Below are 23,447 nucleotides of genomic sequence, written 5' to 3'. Positions count from 1 at the left end.
TCATTTTGTACAGACACAATAAATGCATAAATTAAGAGGTTATTAAAATAATTGTTATTTGTATGGCAAAATAAATCAGGGTCCTCATTCAGACACGATGCTGACATGTGCCAGTGACTTTAGCTTGATGGAAAGGACTAAAAAGGAGCTTTAGTGAGAGCACTTAGTGCACAGAGACGTATAAAGTTCACAGAGCTAAATATCAGAGACAAGTATCATGCAGGTTCTTTCTAAGAGGTGTTATGGCATGTAACCAAAATCATGAAAAATAAACCACCATTTTGTTTAATGGAAAGTTCAACCCAGTGGAATAAACATAAAGCCATGTGCCTTTAATCTGCTGAACCATCAACAGTCGTCTTATGGTAGCTTCTGGTTTGAGCTTATGCATTTAGCCGTTTGAGTGAGACTTCCATTAATGTAAGACTTGGCACAAATGGAGCCAGACAGACCAAGATCAGATACAGCAATTGCCTAAACATGTTTACAAGTTGCACTTTCCTTCTGCAAATATACTGCAAAGTCATTTATGAGCTGAAGTCACACATGAATATGTAATAACAAGCAAGGTAAGAGACACAGGTCATTAAATGTAAAACAAGAAGGAAATGAATCCAGTGAACTGCATCGTATGAAATTCTTGCAAAAAAAAAAAAAGTGTGTGTGTGTGTGTGTGTGTGTGTGTGTGTGTGTGTGTGTGTGTGTGTGTGTGTGTGTGTGTGTGTGTGTGTGTGTGTGTGTGTGTGTGTATCCTGGTGGGGACCAAAATCTGATATTTATTATACTGGTGGGGACTTTCTGCACCGTGGGGACCAAAATCCAGGTCCCCTTGGGGTTGAAAGCAATTTTCACACTCAAAATGTGGTTTTAGTGTCAGGGTTACAATTAGGTTATGGTTAGGTTTAGGGTAAGGATCAGGGTTAGGCATTCCTTTTTGATGGTTAGGGTTAGGGTAAGGGGCTAGGGAAAGCATTATGTCAATGGGATGTCCCCACGAGGATAGCAAACCAGACATGAGTGTGTGTGTGCTCTTTGCAAAAGAAAATTAATAATTACATACAAGTAATCACAAACCACCATTGAAGAGTCAATGAGGCTGAAAAGCAGGAAACCAGCTGTAACTAAAATCACCCTGCAGGTACGTGTATGTCACTTAAATCAGAGAATGAGAAGTTTTGCAGGTTTTCTCAGTGAAGACAGAAGTTGATTAAATCAAAACATTTCCTGCCATTTCAGTGACACTAGAAATACGAAAGAACAAAGGTGGGGAAGGCAGACAACTCCTCAGTGACTGGGATTTTAAAAAGCATCCTCAGAGTGTAGTTGAAAAATTGTCTCTGATCTCTTTTTTTAAACTACAGTCAACATCAGGATTAGCAACAACCTGTTTAGTTCAGTTGGAGTCTCTTTTTGTGCCATCCCTCCAGACAGGTGAACACTTCGGTCTATTTTCGGGTGACAGCCAGAAACACACGAGTTATGCACTAACCTCATAATACCCCAAACTTCCCATACACTTTCACATGCAGTTTTTCAGCTCAAGTTGTGCTTCCATCCAACATGACTGTCATTTTTTCAGATTCTTTATACACTAATTTTCTTTACACACTAAAATTCATTTTGTTAAAATGAGCAAAAGAGACACGCTGCTTTGATCTACCATGGTTTTACAAAAAACTATTAGGCTGGTCTTTATGCCTGTCTATTTATCTTGTCCTGAACTAACATTTGTCTTTTTTCCCACTTTCATTTTTGCTCTCATATTCCACTCCTCGCCTTCTTTTTGTCACTCCTCCCACGCCCTTAGATCCCGCGGCGTCCTGTTGCGTTCACCAGAGCTCTTGCTACGAGCCTTCCTGGCGCTCTCCTGTGCTTGGCGGTACTTCTCTATCATGCTTTTGTGTTTCCTCCTCAGCTTGTCATTGCACCACATCCTCTCGCAGTACTCCTCCACATGCGGCAGATTCGACGGCCCGATGAGCTGCATGATATCCTTGAACCATATGCGCGACTGGCCGATTTGGCTTGATGAACCGCCCCTGCTGTACGCGCTGCAAGGCATCCAGGCTCTGAAAGTCCCTGTAGACCGGTCTTTGATTGAGTCAGAGTTTCCTGTGTGTCCACGCGACATGAGCTCATCCACGGTCTCCCCTTGGAGGACTTCGAGGGTGATGCGGGCCAAAGTCTGCGTGAAGCCGTGCTCTCGAGAGCGGCAGATGTAGACGCCTTCATCTTGGTGGAAAAGGTTACGAAACAGGAGACCCTGATCCGTGGACATCACACGATCATCTAGCTTCACCTAAGTGTGGCAGATAGAAAATATGTGTCTGATATTTGATACAACAACATATTAATGACCTCACTAAGTCAATTCAACCATCACTGCTTTTCACTTGAAGTTTGCTTCAATTTGTCAAGTCATAATGATGCAACGTGATGGAAATAACTTTTCACAGATTTGGTTAAATCTCCACTGACTAATGCAAAGAGCTACATGTGCTAATCAAAAAAGCATGAAAAAGTTAACTGGCACTTTATATATAACTGCAATCAGACCCTTAACCTAACATTTATCTTTTTAATTTATTGCTATATATAGAGAGATTTGTTTGTTGGTTGGTTAATTCTTGATTTCTGTTTAAAGTTTTAGGATTTCTGTCCCTAAAGGAGTTCTGACCAGGATTTGACCTTAAATAGCACATGTTTCTCAGCGCAAATACCACAGAGGCATTGTTCTTTAAAGAACTAAACACTGAAGACTGCCCAACAATGTGTAAACACAGTACAAAGAAATCGGGACAAGAAAGCTTTCAGTCTTCACTTCACATTATGAGAAAAGAGAAAGGGAGAACTGTTTGTATTGTTTTCTCAACTTGGTTTGCAACATCAAAAATATATCATGGGATCAGTCACTGTTTTTATTTTTTATTTTTCTTCCGTTTTCTTTCCTCACATTCTCTAATCTTTCCATACTGCCACCCAAAGTCTCTCTGCCAACCCTATTCATTTCTATATTTTCCTCCATCTACCTCCCAACTCCCCCGTCAGATCCTATCTTTCAACCATCCTTTGATGCCAACAAAAACATGGCAGCCTTGTCAGATAGAGTGGCAGCCAGATGTTTATTTGCAGGGAAATGGAGAAGGGTGGTAATGCTTTAATACTTGCATGGCTGACCACGACACTCAGTTTAGCTTGGAGGAGCATGACCTCAAACAGTTGAATGATTACTGTGGGTTTGGGCATACAGAGCAACATAATTTTCTGACTTAAAAAGAAAAGAAAAAAAGACTGTATTTAAGTCTCAGTGACCAGCAGACAGTGAGTGACACTTTCAGTGGCATATGGTCAAGTTTTGCAGAGAATTCACAGTTTATGGAAGAGAGAGAGAATGATTGGGCATTTTGCTTTGAAATGCAGCTGCTTAATTTCAACCACATGTCAAATGGTTGTCAACTGTATCAACCACGTGCCAAACTCACACTCAAGTCTAACTTTTAAAGGCAATTACTCAGAACATTCTTTGCCAGAAGTTTTATACCACCCCTTGACTGTTTGCCAAAACCTTCCCACCTTCATCCTATTTTGGATGTAGTGACATCGACAGGCCTTTTATTGTGTTGATTCTAACCTGAATGTTGTTCACTGGGAATCTTACCTCTTCCTTGTGGTCATCACGTTGGACCAGCCAGGTGACAGTTGCTTGTGGGGAGCGAGGAACACACTCTAGGAAGGTGCTGTTGTTCTCAGTACCAAAGACCACTCTGTCTTCTGTTACATCAAGCTCTTCTTTTTTTAAAACAGAGAGTGACAAATAGTTTATTAAAGAATGAAATCTATCCAACCATCCATCCGTCCATCCATCCAACATCTTCAGTCTGTCCTGGGTCTAATCATCTCAGCTGGTTTCTTTTGTGGCAGGGGACAGTGACTCTACATTCATTCCCTCCTGAATGACTGAGCTCTTCACCATTATCTGACAATGTGAGCCCAGACCTTTGAAGGGAAGTACCACTACCTATATCCGGGTTACATTCTCCACAAGGACACCTTCTACTGTACAGCATTAACAGAATGAATATAAAAATAAATATAAAGACCTGAATATTAGGTGTGTAGTCACAGACAATATAGTGAATAAAATAAAACTCTGACTGACTTAGTCAAGAGTTTGTCATGTGACTACACATAAACAATGAAGAGATGGAATCTGAAGACGTCTGCCCCTTGAGTACTTATGTAAACAACCTCACACTTGGGCACAAAGAAACTTTGATTCACCAGGTGGGTGTTAGGGAGGCATCTTTCATCTGTGCACTCCCTTACATTGTGTGCCCTTAGGTAAGAAAACACACTCTTTCTATCCCAATTCTCAATGATGTAATTCCTTTTTCTTGTCTGTCTTCACATTTTCTCACCCTGATCTCCAGTATCAACTCAGCCATTTTCTGCCAAGAACTCAGTATGTTAGCTGATATTTCTACTTCACAAATCCCAAAGCTTACACTATGAGAACTAGTTTTAAATGAATCCTAGGTTGTTTTCTGCATGCACTAACATATTGTAAAACCTTTGTCTCATATACTTGGCAAATATGTCTCAGTCACATGAGTAAAAATAGGACAGCTTACCCTGAGATAGTATAGTATTTTTTGTAGTCAGAGACCAACTGCAAATAGTTGAGATGACCACTTTAATTTACAAGCTGATTGTACAGGTTACCTGGTGGGACCTGTCTTCAAACAATCACAGTCCAGCTTAGACTGGCTGGACTCTTAAATAACTGCAGTCCAATTTATAAACACAGACAGATTGCCAGCAAGTTGCAACCAGTGTGAGTCTGTCTGCACTGGGATGCAGACTGACTCACCTGACTCCACTCATTTGTTTTGCAGTAGGCGACTCGATTCAGCTAGTTGTTATCTGGTTATATTCTTATAAAGTTAAAAGCAAAGTTTCCAATTTTCCATTTGAAAACAGATAAAATGTTTGTTTCACATCTGTCAGCTCCTGATTGGACTCTGCATGTGACTAGTTAATGTTGATTTCTATGCAGGGTAACAAGATTTAATCAGAGTACATGTAACTGACAATTTAACCATTTCAACTAATGCAAACAGCTTGATGACTGACTCTGATAGCTTTTCATTTTATTGCTACACCAAAGTTCCTTTGAAGATGGCAACTGACTGGTCACTGACATGGTAAAGCAACCATTTCAAAGGCAATGAGATCAAATTCATTGGACCAAGAATCATTTTGGTTGAGCTGCGGTCTTCAATCACTGTTTTAATGATCTCCTACTGTAATCGCTATGGTTGTCATCCTGTGGAAGAAGTCTCACAAACATAATCTGACCCAGACAGGCACAGCCACGTTCATTTATTCTTTCAAACTAAAAGAAGCCGGCCTTTGATTTCTAAAGAGATGTGCAGTATACAGGAGACTGACATCTCACTGGTGTCCTTCCTGTCTACTCCTAAATCTCTTAAAATCAGTGAAAAGAGGTCATGCATTTTTCAGCTGATTGCCACTTTGATGTGGAATGATCAGCAACTTCAATGTTTTTCTGGGTTGTCCTACAAAAGTCTGAAATATTGCCATACCTTATACTTCGTTAAGACGCGGTTGTAGCTAACATAGTTTAAAAACCACTCCGTCTCAGGTTTCAGCTCTCCCATGATGGATTGGTTAACCACTAGTCCATGATGTCATGTGGGTTCCTTTTTTAATCATGACAGCTAGCCCTACTAGAATATGAAAATATCAATTTAGTAAGCTTTTGTTTATCCAGTGATTGTAATGCACACTAGATGACAAAAACAAAGACTACTTGATTCAGTGAAGCCCAGTCAATGAAGGGGTATGTGACAGATGATTCAATTGTTTGACTTTCAGAGAAAAGCCTTACAGTGGTTACTTCAAGAAGTCACTGTGGCCAGTCCCACATAATCAACAAAGAAGAAACAAAGAAAGGGGCAGAGTTACAGCCAAGCTTACCACTGAGATTCTGATCCACACACTGCAGTGCAGGGTTTCCATGTCTGATGTCCTGTCTGCGGTAGCGTCGTTTGCTGTTGGGAATGAATCGCGTACAGGACGATCCATCCCATGCACAGTAAGGGTCTCTGGCAAGACAGCATTCAGCACAGGCTTTCCCGTAAGTTTCACAGCGATGGAGCTTCACCTGCGCCACACCTAGTGGAGAGCTTGCATACAAGGCTTGCTGTTTGAAATTATGAGGAGAAAAAAGGAAGTAAGGCATCATGTAGACAACACTGCATGTCAACTGACAGAAGCAGGCACTGAAAGTAGCAGCTACAGTTGGATTAACTCACCCTTTTCACAGATATATCCAGTGACGTAATTGGAGTTGGCACCTGCAATGTTGAAAATAATTAACTTCTGTTGTTGCACTTAGAGGCTTAAAGAAGGGTTGAAATAGAAGAGCAGAATCATAGATTTTACAATTTATGAACCAGCTTTTTGCACAATTCTTGCATACTATCATCTGCAAATAAATCTTAAAAGATAAAGTAAATGAGATGCTGACAAGATGGCGCGGCCACGTCCAGACGCCTTCCTGACCGCTCCGCTCCGACTATCCACTTTTCTTGTTTTTTACTTATTTTTTGCTCTGGTTTACATCCCAAAATCCTCTAGTCTTATAGTATACGACAGCGGATCACTTGTAAACATCGGTGCCAAGGTTGCACATCTAATCTTGGACACTTTTAAACCTGACCCTTCCTGGCCGCCAGAGATTCTACGCGGCGCGGAGAACAACAAAGGACGGGCCGCTCATCCGAGGCGCAGAACAAAGAAGCGCCGGGGAAAACACGCTGGTATTAGGAACAGACTGAGACAGCAGGCGCATCGCGCACCACTGCCCAGTATCCTACTGGCCAATGTACAATCCATGGAGAACAAGCTCGATGACCTAAGAGCAAGGGTCACCTTCCAACGTGACATGAGGGACTGCAACATTCTGTGCTTCACGGAGACATGGCTGACCCCCACCGTGCCGAACCAGGCCGTAACTCCGTCGGATTCATTCTTTGTGCTCCGCGCGGACAGAACGGCAGAGTCGAACAAAACCAAAGGTGGAGGAGTATGTTTCATGGTAAACAGAAAGTGGTGTGATGCCAGGAGCATTTCTACTCTCTCCAGCGGCTGCTCGCCACATCTGGAGTTCCTGAGCATTAAGTGCCGCCCTTTCTATCTGCCCCGTGAGTTCACCTCAGTCATCGCCACGGCGGTCTACATCCCACCCCAAGCGGACACAGGTATGGCTTTGTCCGAATTACATGATGTGCTGAGCTCGCTTCAAAACAAGGACCCGGGCGCAGCCCTCATTGTAGCAGGAGACTTTAACAAAGCGAACCTCAGACAAGTCATGCCAAACTTTTACCAGCATGTCTCGTGTCCAACGAGAGGGGATCGGAGTTTGGATCACTGCTACACGCCATACAAGCAGGGCTACAAAGCTGTCTCACACCCGGCTTTTGGGAAGTCTGACCACAACGCCATCTTCCTCATTCCCCAGTATAAACAAAGCATACGGAGGGAAGACGTGACCACGAAGGAAGTAAAACGGTGGACTGCCCAATCAGAAGCTACGCTACAGGACGCACTCAACGACGTAGACTGGGACATGTTCAGAGCATGCGCAGTCGACATCAACGAGTTTACGGAAGTAGCAGTATGCTTCGTCAATATGCTAGCGGAGGAGATTATCCCCACTGCGAGAGTCACCACATTCCCAAACCAGAAACCGTGGATGGACAGATCGATCCGCACTGCAGTAAACGCCAGGACCGCCTCCTACAACGCGGGTCTCGCCACTGGCGATATGAGCGCCTACAAAGCGGCCTCATACGGCGTGCGGCGCGCGGTGAGAGATGCCAAACGCAGGTACCGGGAACGTGTGGAGTCCCGCTTCCACCAGGGCGACACACGGAGTATGTGGCACGGACTACGCACCATTACGGACTACAAAGCCAGGGACACTGCGCCGATCAACGCCGATTCTGCATTCACCAACGAGCTGAATCGGTTCTACGCCCGTTTCGAGGTTAGCCAGGCGGCTAATGCTATCTACCGCCTGACTACCGAGGACAGTGACGTCATCAGCGAGAGACCGGTGACCAGCATCGCGGAGCATGACGTCCGAGCGGCACTGAGGAGAGTGAACACAAGGAAAGCGGCGGGGCCAGACGGCATCACCGGCCGTCTGCTGCGCTGCTGACCAGCTAGCAGGTGTGTTCACTTACATCTTCAACGAGTCCCTGGCGAAGTCTGTGGTCCCCACATGCTTCAAAAGATCCACCATCGTCCCTGTGCCCAAGAACAGCAAACCCTCATCCCTGAACGATTACCGGCCAGTTGCACTGACCTCGGTAGTAATGAAGGTGTTTGAGAGGCTGCTGAAGAACATCATCTCCTCCTCCATCCCAGACACCACAGATCCGCTGCAGTTCGCCTACAGATCCAACAGATCCACAGAGGATGCCATCGCCCACGTCCTACACACCACTCTCAGCCACGTGGACAAGAAACAGGGTAACTATGTGCGAATGCTGTTTGTTGATTACAGTTCAGCGTTTAACACAATAGTGCCCTGCAGACTGTTCACAAAGCTGAGGGATCTGGGACTTAACAGCCGTCTGTGTGCATGGGTGTTGGACTTCCTCACTGGCAGAACTCAGGTGGTGAGGGTGGGCAGGTGCTTCTCCAACAGCATCACCATCAACACAGGAGCACCTCAGGGATGTGTCCTCTCGCCACTGCTCTACTCCCTCTACACTTCAGACTGTGTGGCCACCCATGGCTCCAACACCATTGTGAAGTTTGCTGACGACACAGTGGTGTTGGGTGCCATCTCCAACAACGATGAGGCGGCCTACATGGATGAAGTGAAGAATCTGGCATCGTGGTGCCAGGACAACCACCTCCAGCTGAACGTCAGCAAGACCAAGGAGCTGGTGGTGGACTTCAGAAGGGGTCAGCACAGAGACTACAAGCCCATTATCATCAATGGAGCTCCAGTGGAGAGGGTGCAGTCCTTCAAGTATCTTGGTGTCCACATCTCCTCAGACCTGACATGGGCTGCCCACATTCAGGTCCAGACCAAAAAGGCTAGGCAGCACCTGTATCACCTACGACAACTGAGGAAGTTCAGGGTCTCTCCAAAGATCCTCAGGATTTTCTATACAGGCGCTGTGGAGAGCATCCTCACACAGAACATGACATCGTGGTTCGGGAACAGCTGTGTGAAGGACCAAAAAGCTCTCCAGAGAGTGATCCGTACAGCAGAACGCTGCTGCAGGATTGCTCTCCCCCCGCTTCAGGACACCTACACCAGGAGATGCCGGACTAGAGCAGTGCAGATACTGAAGGACCCGTCCCATCCTGGCAACAAACTGTTCCAACTTCTGCAAGCTGGTAGAAGGTTCCGCATCTTCCGGGCAAGGACAGAGAGACTCAAGAGGAGCTTCTATCCCCAAGCCATCCGTGCCCTAAACACACACACCCGCCCTCTCACATCATCTATAATTGACTGAGTCAGGACTCTTCCAGACACTAAACCAAGGCACAATGTACATTTCAATTCCTTTAATTTTAAATATGTTTATATTGTCTATCCTGTAAAATAGTCAGATGTCTATTCATATTAATGTACAGAATTCACCTGCTTGCTGCTACTACTGCACATTCACCCAGTGTATATACTATGTGTGTGTGTGTATATATATATATATATATATATATATATATATATACAATGTTCTTCCTCTACACCCCCCCCCCCCCCCCCAATTTTTGCACATGTCGAGGAGCGTGTCAGGCTACATTTCACTGTGTGTTATACTTGTATAACTATGCATGTGACAAATAATAAAGAACCTTGAACCCTTGAACCTTGATGATAACACGTTTCTGGAATATGGATGAATCCTACAGTACATTATCACAGAGTGTATATTTAACCGACTCAATGGAATAAGCCTTACTTTAAAGACTTGTAGCTCCTCTAGTGTGACTTCCTCTGTCTCTAGACTGTTTCCATTGTTTAGTGCAATGACCTTCAACACTGTGCCAATATCTGAAAGAGAAGCAGAAAAATTAAAGGGCTACAGAACAGACATAGTGTTGTCTGCTCCAATAATTCAGTGACTGTGCTTGGATGGCTATAATGGACCTGGATGCCTAAAAGTTATGGAATAAAAATGCACCTACCTGTGCCAATAAACATAACATCATACTGCCCATCCTCCGCCTCAACACGATCCACCACTATTTGTTTCAGCTTATAAGGAATGTTGGCCTTTACAAGCACAGGGCGACGAAGGGCTGGATACACCGGCCGCCACATCAACGGGTGGCTGCGGGCAAACTGCAGGACTGAATCGGGGAAGTCCTTTGTGCTGCCAAACTCCCTGCCAGGTTGGTTGATGATTTTACTGGGGCACTGGAGAGATATGAGGCAAATAAGAAAGACATAGAGAAACAAAGGAAAAGAGAGAAAAACTAATGACGATAGCTGAAATTCAGTCCATAGAGAAAATTGTTGTTTGGCTAACTGATGGCACATTTGCAGTGAAGAAAGTGGAAGGAGACATGGACAGGCAAACAGAATCACGACAGAAGGAAGAAATTTAAATTCTCGCCTTTTCCACGTTGACTCTAAATTCCCAGCATTTTCTTGCATACAGGGGGTGTGCTTTCGGTAACAACTGTGGGCTAATTATTGTGTAGAAAACTTCTCAGAAAGCCCTCATTAAGAGTTTTATTGTGCCTGAAAACTTTGGATGAAAGTTCAGAACCACTGTTGCAGCTTTATGTGCGTGGTAGCAGTTTTTTTGCCAAAAAACAAAGAAAAAAATCTAGTCATTTGTGTCAGTGTAACAGTGAGAAAATGAATGTGCTAGGAGATTCTGTAAAAAATTAATAGTGCTGAAAACAGTCCAAATGAAAGCATTTATATGACCTATATGGTCTCTGGGTTTGTTTATTTGATTTAGATCTGCAGCTCTCCATGAAGCAGCTTAAGGTTTTGTGACACACACTGACAGTTTCATTAATCTTCATTGCAACTCTTTTACATTAGATTTATGGGTGAGAAAATGCCAGTCATCAAATACTTGACCCCTCCATCTCTGCTGGTGGTCAAAACCACTGAAAAGCAACGGCTTTTTCTGCGCTTCCAAAGCTGATTTACCTTCTTCAGTCTGTCAGTTCGTTTAGTTTTCTCTTAAGCTTTGATGGCGTTCCTGTCACAGTTAAAGGATGACGCAACCTGCTGTGGCTCTTATTAAGTTCAAGTACTTCAACAATAAGCAAGTACGGCTTGACCTCTTCTTTACAGAGGTCTTTACTTTCAAGATAAAGAAAAGAGGTTCACAAGACTGCAGTCTGGATTTAATATACAAATGGTCACCAAAGACTTTATTGAAGTGCAAGTGCTGCAACCAGTTTTTTCATCAGTTCAGATTGCTCAATTCAGTTGAGTTTTTATTTCTGGTTGAGTTGAGTTTCATTTGTTTCAGGGTAATTGGAGGTATTATGACACAAACATGTGTAGAGATACCAGTATCCTCAATGCTTTTTACGTCACAGAATAAAGACTATAGACTATCAGATTCTCTGATTATTTGAAGTTTGGCTTCTCTATGCTGACGACAAGTTTGACATTTAAAGAACAAAAAAGGTTGCAGTAGTAACGGTTTTGCCAAAAAATCTTAAACTGAGGTTGAGAAATGGAGAGAAATTAAATAGAGATTAATGAACTTAAACGTAACAGATTCATGAGAGTCCAGTTTCGTATTTGATCACATTATAATGGAAGGTATGGTATTGTTATATTGTATTGCGTGTAATTGTCTTTCCAGACTGCACTTCCATATGGAGGGAATTTAATTACTACTGCTTATCACAACAGTAACTGATCCACACAATAGCTCTGGAATGGCATAGATCCAGTTTCAGAGGGGGGATTTGAGCTGTGCAGGGAGGTTACCCTCAAATATGCACAAACTATCGATGCATAATTTTTCTGAGTATGCTTTCCAAATCACACTGGTTATAATTTATTCCAGAAGATGTGGAATGTATAAGCTAAACCCTTCAAAGAGAATAATAATAACTCACTAACTTCAAATGTTTATCATACAGTTTTAAATATGAATGCATGACATTGTTGTAAATTGTTCTAGCATACCTTCCAAGCACAATTTCAAATATGGAGCAAAATCAACTGGTGGTATTTGTGTACAGTAAAATTGACCTCACACGTAACCCTGAACATGGTTTCTGAACAGAAATAAGTGTACTTAAAATGCATCTGTTTTCGACCTGCTCAGCTTACACGTTGAACATTAAATGCTTGTGCAGCAGAGGAAACTTCACTAATGTGTCTCCATTCATCTGTTTGCACTTCAAGTAAAACCTAAACTGAAAAAGTTCCCAAGTTAATATTCGACCTATCTAAACTTTGCTGCTGCAGCTGAACTGCCTTATGTCTCCATTTAAAGCCCAACAATAAATAATGAGAAGGAAATGATGTATGTTTGACAGGCACCTATTAATTTATACTATTACTGTATATGTTCACGTGTCAAGCATATGTTTTGTAAGTTTAAATCCTAATGAATCACCTGCATTTTCACCCCTTTTTGACCTCGAAGGTAAAAGAAAAACAAAAACAATACTTCATACTAGATAGGTTGGTGTGGGCAGATATGGGCTGATTTAAAGCATTACAAATATAACTTTAATGCCAAAAAGTATGGTTCATCCCATCTGACTTCACTGTTCTGTAAAGATTAAGAATTAAGATAAAGTTCAAGATCAAATCTGAGGCTTTCGTGATGAAAATTTCAGTAAAGATGGCAAAAAAAAAAAAAAAACAATTTCAGAAAACATAAGGTTAATAAATCTATCAAATTCCATATCTGTGCCTTGGTAGGATTACCTCTACAGCTTTAGCAAAACTGTAATAAAAAAGATCCCCCCGTCATTTGGTCTGCTGGAAACAATTCTGGTGAAGTTTAAACACAGGAACATCTCAATCCAAGATAAATATCTTGAGCAGATAAATCAACTAAATCTGAAATTAACTTCCATTTTCCATTCTTTTATGTTTTGACAGGTGACTTAAGAGACGATGATGGGTAGGACGAGGCTTAAATCTGTTTCAATGAAAAATCCATGGAAATAAAAAGGACTTTAATGTTCTGTCGGTGCAAGTGAAAAAGAACAATGTAGGTTATTGTAACTGAGTTTAAGAGGAGAGGGTAACAATTTTAACTGCAGCCAAATATCAAGCCAGAAAAAAAAAGCAACCTCACTCTTCCCACCATCTGTGCCTCCTCCGGTCTGCCCTGAGCCATCACCATTTTCTTTCTCCTTCTCTATTTCCTTTTTCCTTCTCTTACTCGCAGATTAAGGCCAAGACATTCCTGTTAATCAAAGAGCCAGTGCGGAGAAACCACAGAGGTGTCTGCTCTGTTCTCACATAATTCATTTTCCTCCTGCCTCCATACTCTCCCATTCGCTATGGTAATGATGCTGCCTACACATGTGTTTGTGTGTATAACAACACTGAGTTACAGCGATGTGGCTGGGAGAACTTGACAGAGCTCTGCTGAGTGTCAGGATGTTAACCAGAAGAAGGGTCTGCACTGCGTACAGTCATCACAGCTGCACCGCCGTATACAGTAGTTTAGTTTACTGACACGGAAACTTTCTACACCCCATTCTTAATGTTGTGATAGCTCCTCTTTCCCCTCGGATTCAGTACACACAGGAGCCGAGCAACTGTTATTACATATATACACACCATTGCAGTCCTTTTTCTTTTTTTTTTGCTAAATAAGTAATGAAAGAAAAAATTGAAGTGTCAAACCACAATCAGATATGTTTCAGCTACTGTACGGGAGGTAATTTGCAAATGTTATGAGTAAGCTTCAGTTAAGTCAGTTAACCAACAGTCAAGTTTTACTATTACTAGTAAAGTTTATATATAAAGTTTTTATATATATATATGTATACATATCCATATATATACATATACATATACATATATATATATGTATATATACATATATATACATATATACATATATATACATACATACATACATACATACATATATATATATATATATATACATACATACATATATATATATATATATATATATATATACATACATACATACATATATATATATATATATATATACATACATACATATATATACATATATATATATATATATATATACATACATACATATATATACATATATATATATATAAGCCATGAATGGATGTACGTTAATCCATTCATGGCTTCATCCAATTCTCACAAGAAGTCAGCAACAGGGGAAATTTTAAGGTTTGATCTCAGAGTTGAAGGTGTATCACGACTGAAGTGTTATTGGGGCAGTTTGAACTGTTGCTGGCAGAGATGGGATGTCATCTGAGGAGGCAGAGGAGTCATTGACTCATTTGACCCAAACTAATTGACCTGGATGGGGTAAAATACTATGATTTTAATATTTGTATATTTAATAGCTTGCTGCCAAATGCAGTGGTCTGAGTTGTCTGATCTGTTTATTTGGATATGAAAAATCAGAAAAATCTTTCTTGGTTCGCAAATTCGGCCATTGAAATTATGCACTCAGTGTGAATAACAACATTAAGAATGGGTGATTCTAAAAAAAAAAACCAAAATGAAGACCTAAGCACACCTGACAATAACAATTAAGTGAGGTGTCTGCATTCAGAAAGTCTTTGCAGTTGGTTTGCCAACACTAGTTATGCAGATTATAGAGACAGATTCTGAATTTCATTAGAAGTTATGAGTGTTTGCTCATAATGTTGGCATCAATAACATGTATTATGTTTTTGGGAAGCACAGCAGGGTCACTGGGATGGTTAATGCTGGGCAGCAACAATGCTCAAGTAACTTTAAAGTTAAAAATGTCCCGTATTCAGTAAATGAAAATAAAATGAACAATAAAAGGTGAATCAAATGGACCATTACGGCAAGGCTGGGATGGTCCATTTGGTAAAGTAAATCCGGTGGGCATCTTTCTTTGCCTTTAGACAACAATTCTGATGGCAAAAGAGCCAAACGGGACAGGCAAAAAAAAAAAAAAAAAAAAAAAGTTAAAAATGATACATTTGGATTGCAATCACTCACCACGCCTGGTCTTGGATAAGGAACCCTGCCTTCATAAGCACCCCATTGGTAGTCAGGACCTTCTTTATGTGCAAAAGGTCCGTTGAAAACTTCTCTGATATCAGTCATGCGGTAAACACACACAGCAAAGCCCTGGAATACATTACTGTAAAGAAGAGAATGTAAAATGTACAGTGTTGGGATATAACATATCCAAAAATCATGTTACTGAGTCGTACAGATGTTGAGTGCACATTATTTTTAAAGCTGAGCTCTATGCGTGTTTACCTGATGGTGCTAAAAATTGCATAGACATCTGGGTTCCTTTCATCCTTGGTCCTCATCAGGAAAACATCCTCTGTTTTATCAAAAGACAGTGTCAGTGTGTGCATGGGAGTATAAATATGTGCAGATATGATACACTGTAACCAAGTGCAGGATCATATGAAAATTCTTATGTGTGCGTGTGTGCTTTAATGTGTCTCACCAAGTTGGTTGAAGTGAGTATCGATTCCATGAGGTCCTGGTACAGAACAGACAAGTCTGGCTTTGATAAAGGTGCTCCACTTATTGACCAGCACTCTTTGACCGCCGACATCATTCTGGCTCAAGATACAGAAAATCAATCTATAAAGCACAGCTGCGTATTTATTTCCAAACACAAATCATTCATTGTTTTGGCTCTTTACACCACCTCACTGGATGTGAAGTGAAAGATGATGAAAGTGCTGAGTTTCAGCTTCAGCGTCGAATAAGGATTTTCAAGCAAGAGATCTACTCATAGTTCTTCAGTTTATGTGTATGTGTGAATGCGTATAATGGTGATCAGCTTTGGTAAAAAGCTTTTTGGCAAAAATCAGTATAGGAGTGTGGATGACATTTGTCTTGGAAAGAATTGGAGGCCTGACAAGGAAATACTACTTGTATGAGGAAGAAAAAAATAAAGATGGAAAAAGGTGAACACAAGGAGAAAGAAAGTTAGATGGTGAAAGTTTAAGTGGGTTTTTGCCTGAGTGGTTTATCCAAACTTTACTGACACAGTCTATCAAAATCAATGGAAACCCCAGCAGCTGTGTGCGTGTTTTTGTGCTTGTGTGTATTTGTGTGTAATATTTTATGCATGCCTGTATTTGCGTGTGCTGTTACAGTACAGACATGGGTTTATAAGGCAAATCATTGCGTGAAAGAATGTTACGGAGCGTGTAGGGCAGATGGAGATCATTGTTGGGAAATCTGACAGCTGTGTGCATTTTGGAAGGAGAAACATTTCATATACTTCTAAATTTCACGATCAACCTTGGGGAAAGTAAATATTTGATCGCCCCAAAAGAAATTTGTCTTTTCCACAAGGTAGTTTATGACTGACATAATAGGAGGATAAACCCATAAAACAATTACCTTCTGTCCTGGAAAATTAATTCTGCAGACATCTGTATGTGGCCATACACTCAGAAAGTCCCTTGAGTCAAACTTTTTGCTGTACAGTATCTAGCTCAGTGTTTCTGTAGCTTATCAATGACTCAAAATATGAGACCTTTCGTGACTCATCTGGTGCTCCTTTGCAATCTCATCTTCAAGTGAAATATCCCTACAGATGTCTCATTCCGGGGACAGGATATTTGAATGGCCTCGAGGAAGTGCATGTCTAGCTCACCTGAACATCTGGCTTCTCTCATCCACAGCTATCAACAAACCATCTTTCAGTGTTTCAGCATATGTAAGTATCAGTTTTTGTGGATCTCCTGAGTTAATGAAACTTTGTTTCTCTGTCTTTCTGTGGCATTATGATGTGACATGCATGATGCTGTATGTATTTTATCAATGCTCAATCCTCTAATAATGCAGTTTCTTGTGTAGTTGTAGATATCTTAAAATATCATCAACAAAGCACTTTATATTTTAAGGTAAAGGCCGTACAATAATAACCAATAGAAAACCCCAACATTTAAATGTCCCCGCTATGAGCAAGCACTTGATGACAGTGGGAAGGAAAAACTCCCTGTTAGCAGGAAGAAACCTCCAGCAAAGCCAGGCTGAAGGTGTGGCGGCCATCTGCCACAACCGGTTAAGGGTGAGGGGAGGAAGATAGGGCAAAAACCCACCGTGGAAGAGAGACAGAGATTAATAATAAACACACACATAGTGAAAAGCCTGGGTCTGTGCACAACGAGCTCAATTGATGTGGCTTTTACAATTTAAATTCTAAACCTTAAAGGAAAGATTTACATCAAATATAAAAAGCATTATGGAGCATCTTACCGCACACACTCGTCCAACTCGTGTGTGTATGGCCCCCTCTGTTTCTCCAGCCTCTGTGGCCTTCTCAGTGAAGAAGAAATACACCTTATCATTGTCTCTGTCATCATTATCCGGGATGAGGTGGGCTGCAATGAACTTGGGATCTGCAAGGTTGAAGATGGAAAAGAGTCGCATGTGGGAGTATGAGTAAATCACTTTGATCTTTATTTCAGCATCTTTATAGTAAAATTTTGCATATTTCTAACAGACTTGCTGTTGTTTGTTTGTACTTCTTGTTGACTTAACATTGTCTTGTATTGTAGAAACGCTCGGGAAAGAGTGAAACATTACCATGAAGGAGTTTCTGGTCAGTCTCTGTCCTCATTGTGGAGCGACCACCCATACTTCTGAATATCACAGAGTCTCTTCCCAGGAAATCTGCTGTCAGTCCTGTATACAGCTCCCCACCTACAGAGAGACAGGAAATGTTTAAAAGAAGGGGGAAAAAGATGATGAGAAGAGGAGAGTTTACAGAAAATGGTTGCAAGAATGTAAAAAGAGGGTAATTAGTAAATAAAAAAGGAAAGGCAGCCAAAAATAATGGGTGAGTTTGAGGTTTAGTTAAATGAAGAACATAGATGCAGGACAGGAAAGAAGAAAATGAACAAACCCAACACAGAACACACAGGGAGTGTAATTTGAAACTTAAGCATCCTCCACTGAGACCATCAGTAGTGGACCAACTTTAACTTTCAGCCACTCTGAAAATTCTTGCAAATGGAGATAAATAACAAAATCCCTCTTCCAGCACATTTTTCACAATATATTTTGGGAAATCCTCAGCTGTTGGAGGTTATCGGTCACAAGACAAGACAGCGACCCCAAATGCCTATAAAACAACCCACTGCAACTATCACATAATGAAGAATTATAAGAGTGAGTTTTTCATAGTGAAGCTGGGTTGTTTTCAAAAACACAACTGTTTTTAATTTTTCCCAGCTGGTGTAGAAACTCAATCTGGTGACAGACTGTTCTCATGTGACCTTGTGGAAAGTGAAAATTAATTCTTCTTATTTTATTTGGCCATGATAATGGTATTAGAAATGCACAGATACTTCTTTACCGTACAGCGAGACACCCATGCAGTCAAACCTATGTGGTAAGACATAATTAAACGTGCAAATATAAACGCACGGACAACATAATGCTTGCTGACAGGTCGTGGGGAATTGAGGTTTGCGCATGTTGGGAAAAGATCCTAAAACTGAGGAGGAGAGATCATTGAGTTGATAACTGATGAAGAGGATTTTCATCAGGTTTTTATTGTTTCATTCTCAGCGTCTCTGTTTCTCTTTATCTTTCTCATCCAGGGCTGCAGAGTGTCGGTCGAAGCTCTGTATGTGTATTTGTTGTTTCTTTCTTTCAGTATTTGGTTATGGCTTTAGGGACACAAAAGAAGAAGGTTTAAGGCGAAGAAGAAAACATGCATAACAAAACCTTGTGGTTTTGACCACTAATGATCACTGAGGCCAGCAGACAAACTGAAAGTCAAATTCAGTCCCGTAACAAGAGTCTGAATTCAGTCTGTCATCAAACACATCCTTGCTGACCCAGAGTGGAGCTGGAGATTTGCTGACTGCATTTTTTAGATTTTACCATTCAAATTGATGATGAATCCTAAACCTTTAACAAATTATGAGCCTCTACCAGCATGTACAGTATGCTTTCGTCTTTATCTGTTACTATTTCTATGACAAATGCTTTTGTGTCTCTTTTTCTGTATGCATGTGACCGCTGCAGTATCACTGCAGATGTCCAAACTACTATTTGGCTCTAATTTGCGGTCTTCCTGCCAATTACAGTGCACTGAGGGATGAATTCTGATGCTGAAAGCGCCCAGCTGTGGAGCCAGAAAGGGATGTATACGTGCACACACACACTATATATATTTCCACCCTTAGTGGATCCTGGGATTGTGTGTCATTGGCATAAATCAGCGTTATTTCACAAGCCCCAGTAAATACCTCGTGACATTTAGAGAGAAACACCCAGAACTTTTCAACCTTGTCCGGGGGGTGGGGGGTTAAATAGTCAGATGCGGCAAATGAATTAACAGCTGTGCCACAGAGGCTTATGAAATTGATATTTTGTTGTGCAACCCCTTTGACGGAAAATTATGACGGCTAGAACACCCCATACTGGGTCTTTAACCTACTCTCTCTTTTTTGGCATGTTTACCTTTACTCTGACAGCAGAGAGGCAGACAGTAAACAGGAAAAGGAAAAGGGGAATTGACACGTGCCAGAGCAGTCTGTGTTTTAAATGTTTGGAATATGTCAGCGTTATTGCTGTACGACAAAACATCTAATGAATCTTAAACGGGTGCCCTCGCCATATGGCTTCATAAACCACTCAGGAAGCTGTTTAGAAATGTAGGCCAAACAATACGGGACATACCACTGAAGGTGCTGGCGAAGGGGAAGCTGGGGTCATGTGGAACTCTTCCTCTTCCATTTTCCACATTTAGAGGGTCCATTGTGAACACGTGCTGGGGAAGGAAGACACTCAGTTAGTGTTTAATTCCTTAAGTATAGCTGATATAATGTATCAGTGTTTATTTTTTCTGATTCTGAGGAAAAGCTCAGCAGGTATGTCTCCATAGCAGAGCAAATTGGATCTTGTATAAAGGGTTAATTTTTTAATAACTGAAAGGCCATTGTTCTTCCCCTCTGTTCCATTGTCGACACAAATAAAAGAGACCATGGGCTGGTTTTAGTTTCACCGGGTGTTACATTTATTTGTCCTTTCAGCGAACCCGGCGACTGTCTGAGACTGACGGCGCTGTCTGAGATAAGAGGAAATGCAGGATCAGAGCAGTTGCCAGGGTTCAGAGAAATTTCCCACCCTGTTCCCAGTGCAGATTATTCCTTAGAGCTGTGGGGGGGGGGGGGGGGGGGGGGGGTGTCCGTAAAACACTTATTAAATCGACTTAAAATACAAACTTTGTCAACAATAAAAAAAAAGTGCTTCAATCCTGAGATCATAAATCTCAGTCAACACATACTCTGCAGGGAAAAAACAAGCAAAAATATACAGCCAAATTCATGACATGTAAATATAAACAGTTTTTTGAGTCTGTGGCCAGATGATAGACTGAACTGTACACCATGTTCATTCAAACCTTTCCTATTTCATTTATTTTCATAACAGCAGCATATCTTGCTGCACAGCAACTGCTGTTTTCAGCACCACCAACAATAGTCTGAAACAAGGCGACAAGAGTCTGCAGCCACATCAGCTCCTTCACTCACTCCAAAAACAGTCTGTGCTGGAAAAATGTAGGAAGTATGAATGTGACATCACTCTATATTGCATGTTGGGACAATGGCTGAACTTTGTGATGAAATCAAGTTGTTATCTGACCCACTACAGATTTACTGCTTACCTTTGTTTTGTTTGGCTAAAAAGTCTGTTAATTCAGTCAAAATCAAAGCCTGTCTCCAAAAAGGCAGAAGCAAAGCATCGTGTGTGCACCGTGACAACACCCCAAGGTATCTGATGGAGCACATTTGATGCAAATGACCTGGGGTTTGATGGGATTTTGGGGGTTTCATGACATGCTGAAAATGAGCCACACTTACATAGCTGTCACTTACCTTTCTGTGCTTTTGTCAAAATTAAAGCTAAACACAGGTAAAGTGATTCCCCCCCCCCCAACCTGGCAGTATAATTTGAGTATGCTGAATAGAAATGGATGGAGACATGATTTTACTGGTTCGTCCTTCAGTGCGTCCAGGTGAAGAATATATTTTAGGTTTTATAATCCAGTTCTTGCCTGCCAAGTTAACATAAATTCACATTCCCCGCTGACGTCCATTTTACGTGAAACTGCATTTAAATTCTACTTTTCTTACTCTGGCAGAGCGGAGTAAGGAAGCAATTAAAAAAGCCTCACACAGAAGGCTTCTTTGTCCTTTACCCTTTTGTAAAGTTCACCTGACAAATACTGGCCATACTGTATCTTTGGATTGTGTGATGTGTCCACTTAAAAAAGGGTCATTGTGGACAAAAGGCCTTGTGTTTTTCTGTCTTTGAATTTCCACTTCAGTGACACCAGTGTACCAGTCTGTGTTTGCCAGAGACGCCTGCATGTGATCAATTCCAAATGCAGTCAACTTCCAGGGAAAAAAAGGGGAATAGAAGGTGACAAGAGCAGCAGTAGGACCTCTGGTTTAATGCAAGTGCATGTTACTGATTTAAGTGTCCTTACAGTGAACTTTGTCCGTCTCAGTCTTTGTTCCTGTAATAAACAATGGAGCATTGTTACAAGGTGGGCGAGGCTTTGACTGAGCAGAGATCACAGGGGAGATGATGACATTGAAGTAGGCTTGATAAAAATACTGTAAGAAACACAGTGGACAGCAAATACGCCCACACACAGTGTGTCACCCGGGCAGTAATAAGTGCCAAATATCACGGACACGTCAAATTTCTTCACACTTCAAATTTAATGCACAAACTTTTTCATTTAATCTACATGTAGATTTTTGGTTTGAATGACTTTTAAAGGTGTTGAAGGGCAGGCATATGCACAGAATTCACACTTCATCAGTTTTTTAGATTACGAGGAGAAGTTAAAAGTAATCTGATTCATGTCTTGCCCTGTATGAGAATAGAACTCTTTAATTCTTCCAGTACTACACAAGCGGGATTTATGAGGGCTTCATTTGTCATTTTGACCAGATTTTATCCACACCGTGACAATTTTTATTCAAAAACTTTCATATGTCAATAACTTTATAGCAAAAGAGCAGAACCTTTTGTGTAAATGTATTGTTTAATTAGTTCATTATGTCATACAGTAAACCCTTTCCTCCACCACTTTGACTCTTTCTGTGTTGCATTTTTTCTCATTTCCAGCTGCTTTCTGCTCTTCGTCTCCTCTCATGCATGCACAGGTCGTTTAGCTCATTCATTAGTCATCCTTATCCTTTCGGCACCTCTTCACTCACATGTGTGCACATATGTGTGTGTGTGTGTGTGTTTGAGTGTGCGTGTGTGTTTTGCATTTCTATATGCAGTCTTTCCGCTGTGCACTTGTGCAGCAAATACGAGTCGGTGCGGCTTTCGGGGTGTTTGCATGTGTGCGTCTGTGTTATCTCATTGTGATCCAAAGGAATGGCGCAGCTGCCTGTTCAGCTGATTAGACTGTCAGAGTCACTTTGCCCATACTTTGCCAAAACAAATACACAGAAGTGCCGTGATACAGGGAGAGAGAAACATCCAGGCCACTTTACACACAGCTGTGCCAAGCAAAACACATCGGACCCCCGCTACAAGACCAGCAAGACAAGTGACTACTGACACAGGCACACACTTCCATTTGTGTAATTTAACATGCGGAAAACTTCATTTATTTAGTTTATTCATTAACCTCCATCCAGCGGATTATTTAACCTTTAAATTAAAACTAATACTGAAAACAATGTTCACCCTTAATCAGCGGACTAAAAGAGAGACTACAGATTCAATGTTAAAGACTGACCCACCTTCTTATAAATGAGGTGCTGGGATTCACAAGACAGTGAACACAACTTTGCTATTAGCAGTATATCCAGGTGTTTTCTGTTCCAGCTGTTTTGGTGGTTTGACCACTTAGGGGGCTAATATTTTGTGAGTAATGTTAGCAGTAATATGGATATGTGCGTTTTCATTGCTGACAGCAACTACAGTAAACCAGAATTCAATGAATGACAAAGTTGCATTCATAAATATAGGGCCCGACTTGTCTAGTAAAAACAACTCTATTGCTCTTATTGTTGGGAATGTGAAACCAACTACTGGTTACAACCAAGGGGCAACGTCTGAAGCTGAAAAATGAAGTGTTGAAATAAGCGCAGTTCCTCTACTTGCCATTTGAGGCTGGCTCCAAAACCCCCATAAACTCACATGTTAAGATGTCCAACTTTCAGCATTAAAAAGGATCGTTACAGCCTGCCTTAAACAAAAGGTCTGTACT

General features: G+C 41.3%; 1 protein-coding gene across 2 annotated transcripts in view; it reads right to left on the bottom strand.

Annotated features, from left to right (window-relative positions):
• Positions 1 to 647: 647 nt before the first annotated feature.
• Positions 648 to 23,447, bottom strand: part of sema3bl (sema domain, immunoglobulin domain (Ig), short basic domain, secreted, (semaphorin) 3bl) — a 62,878-nt gene continuing 40,078 nt past the window's right edge. Inside the window, exons 5-16 of one of the 2 annotated variants that reach the window (XM_080898120.1) lie at positions 19,886 to 19,976; positions 17,780 to 17,896; positions 17,450 to 17,592; positions 15,678 to 15,792; positions 15,479 to 15,548; positions 15,212 to 15,356; positions 10,240 to 10,471; positions 10,014 to 10,105; positions 6,339 to 6,380; positions 6,001 to 6,226; positions 3,659 to 3,786; positions 648 to 2,299 (exon numbers count right to left, since the gene is read on the bottom strand). In XM_080898120.1, the coding sequence (XP_080754246.1) occupies positions 1,787 to 2,299; positions 3,659 to 3,786; positions 6,001 to 6,226; positions 6,339 to 6,380; positions 10,014 to 10,105; positions 10,240 to 10,471; positions 15,212 to 15,356; positions 15,479 to 15,548; positions 15,678 to 15,792; positions 17,450 to 17,592; positions 17,780 to 17,896; positions 19,886 to 19,976 (1,914 nt within the window). In that variant the 3' untranslated portion in view covers positions 648 to 1,786. Of the gene's footprint in view, positions 2,300 to 3,658; positions 3,790 to 6,000; positions 6,227 to 6,338; positions 6,381 to 10,013; positions 10,106 to 10,239; positions 10,472 to 15,211; positions 15,357 to 15,478; positions 15,549 to 15,677; positions 15,793 to 17,449; positions 17,593 to 17,779; positions 17,897 to 19,885; positions 19,977 to 23,447 lie in introns of both variants that reach the window. The other variant, XM_080898119.1, reaches the window with a different exon arrangement.

The sequence above is a fragment of the Rhamphochromis sp. 'chilingali' genome (genome assembly GCF_963969265.1).
Source record: "Rhamphochromis sp. 'chilingali' genome assembly, chromosome: 12".
In the NCBI taxonomy this organism is placed as follows: Eukaryota; Metazoa; Chordata; class Actinopteri; order Cichliformes; family Cichlidae; genus Rhamphochromis; species Rhamphochromis sp. 'chilingali'.
The sequence above is the reverse complement of the archived record's forward strand: the minus strand, read 5'-3'. Positions and strand labels throughout refer to the sequence as shown.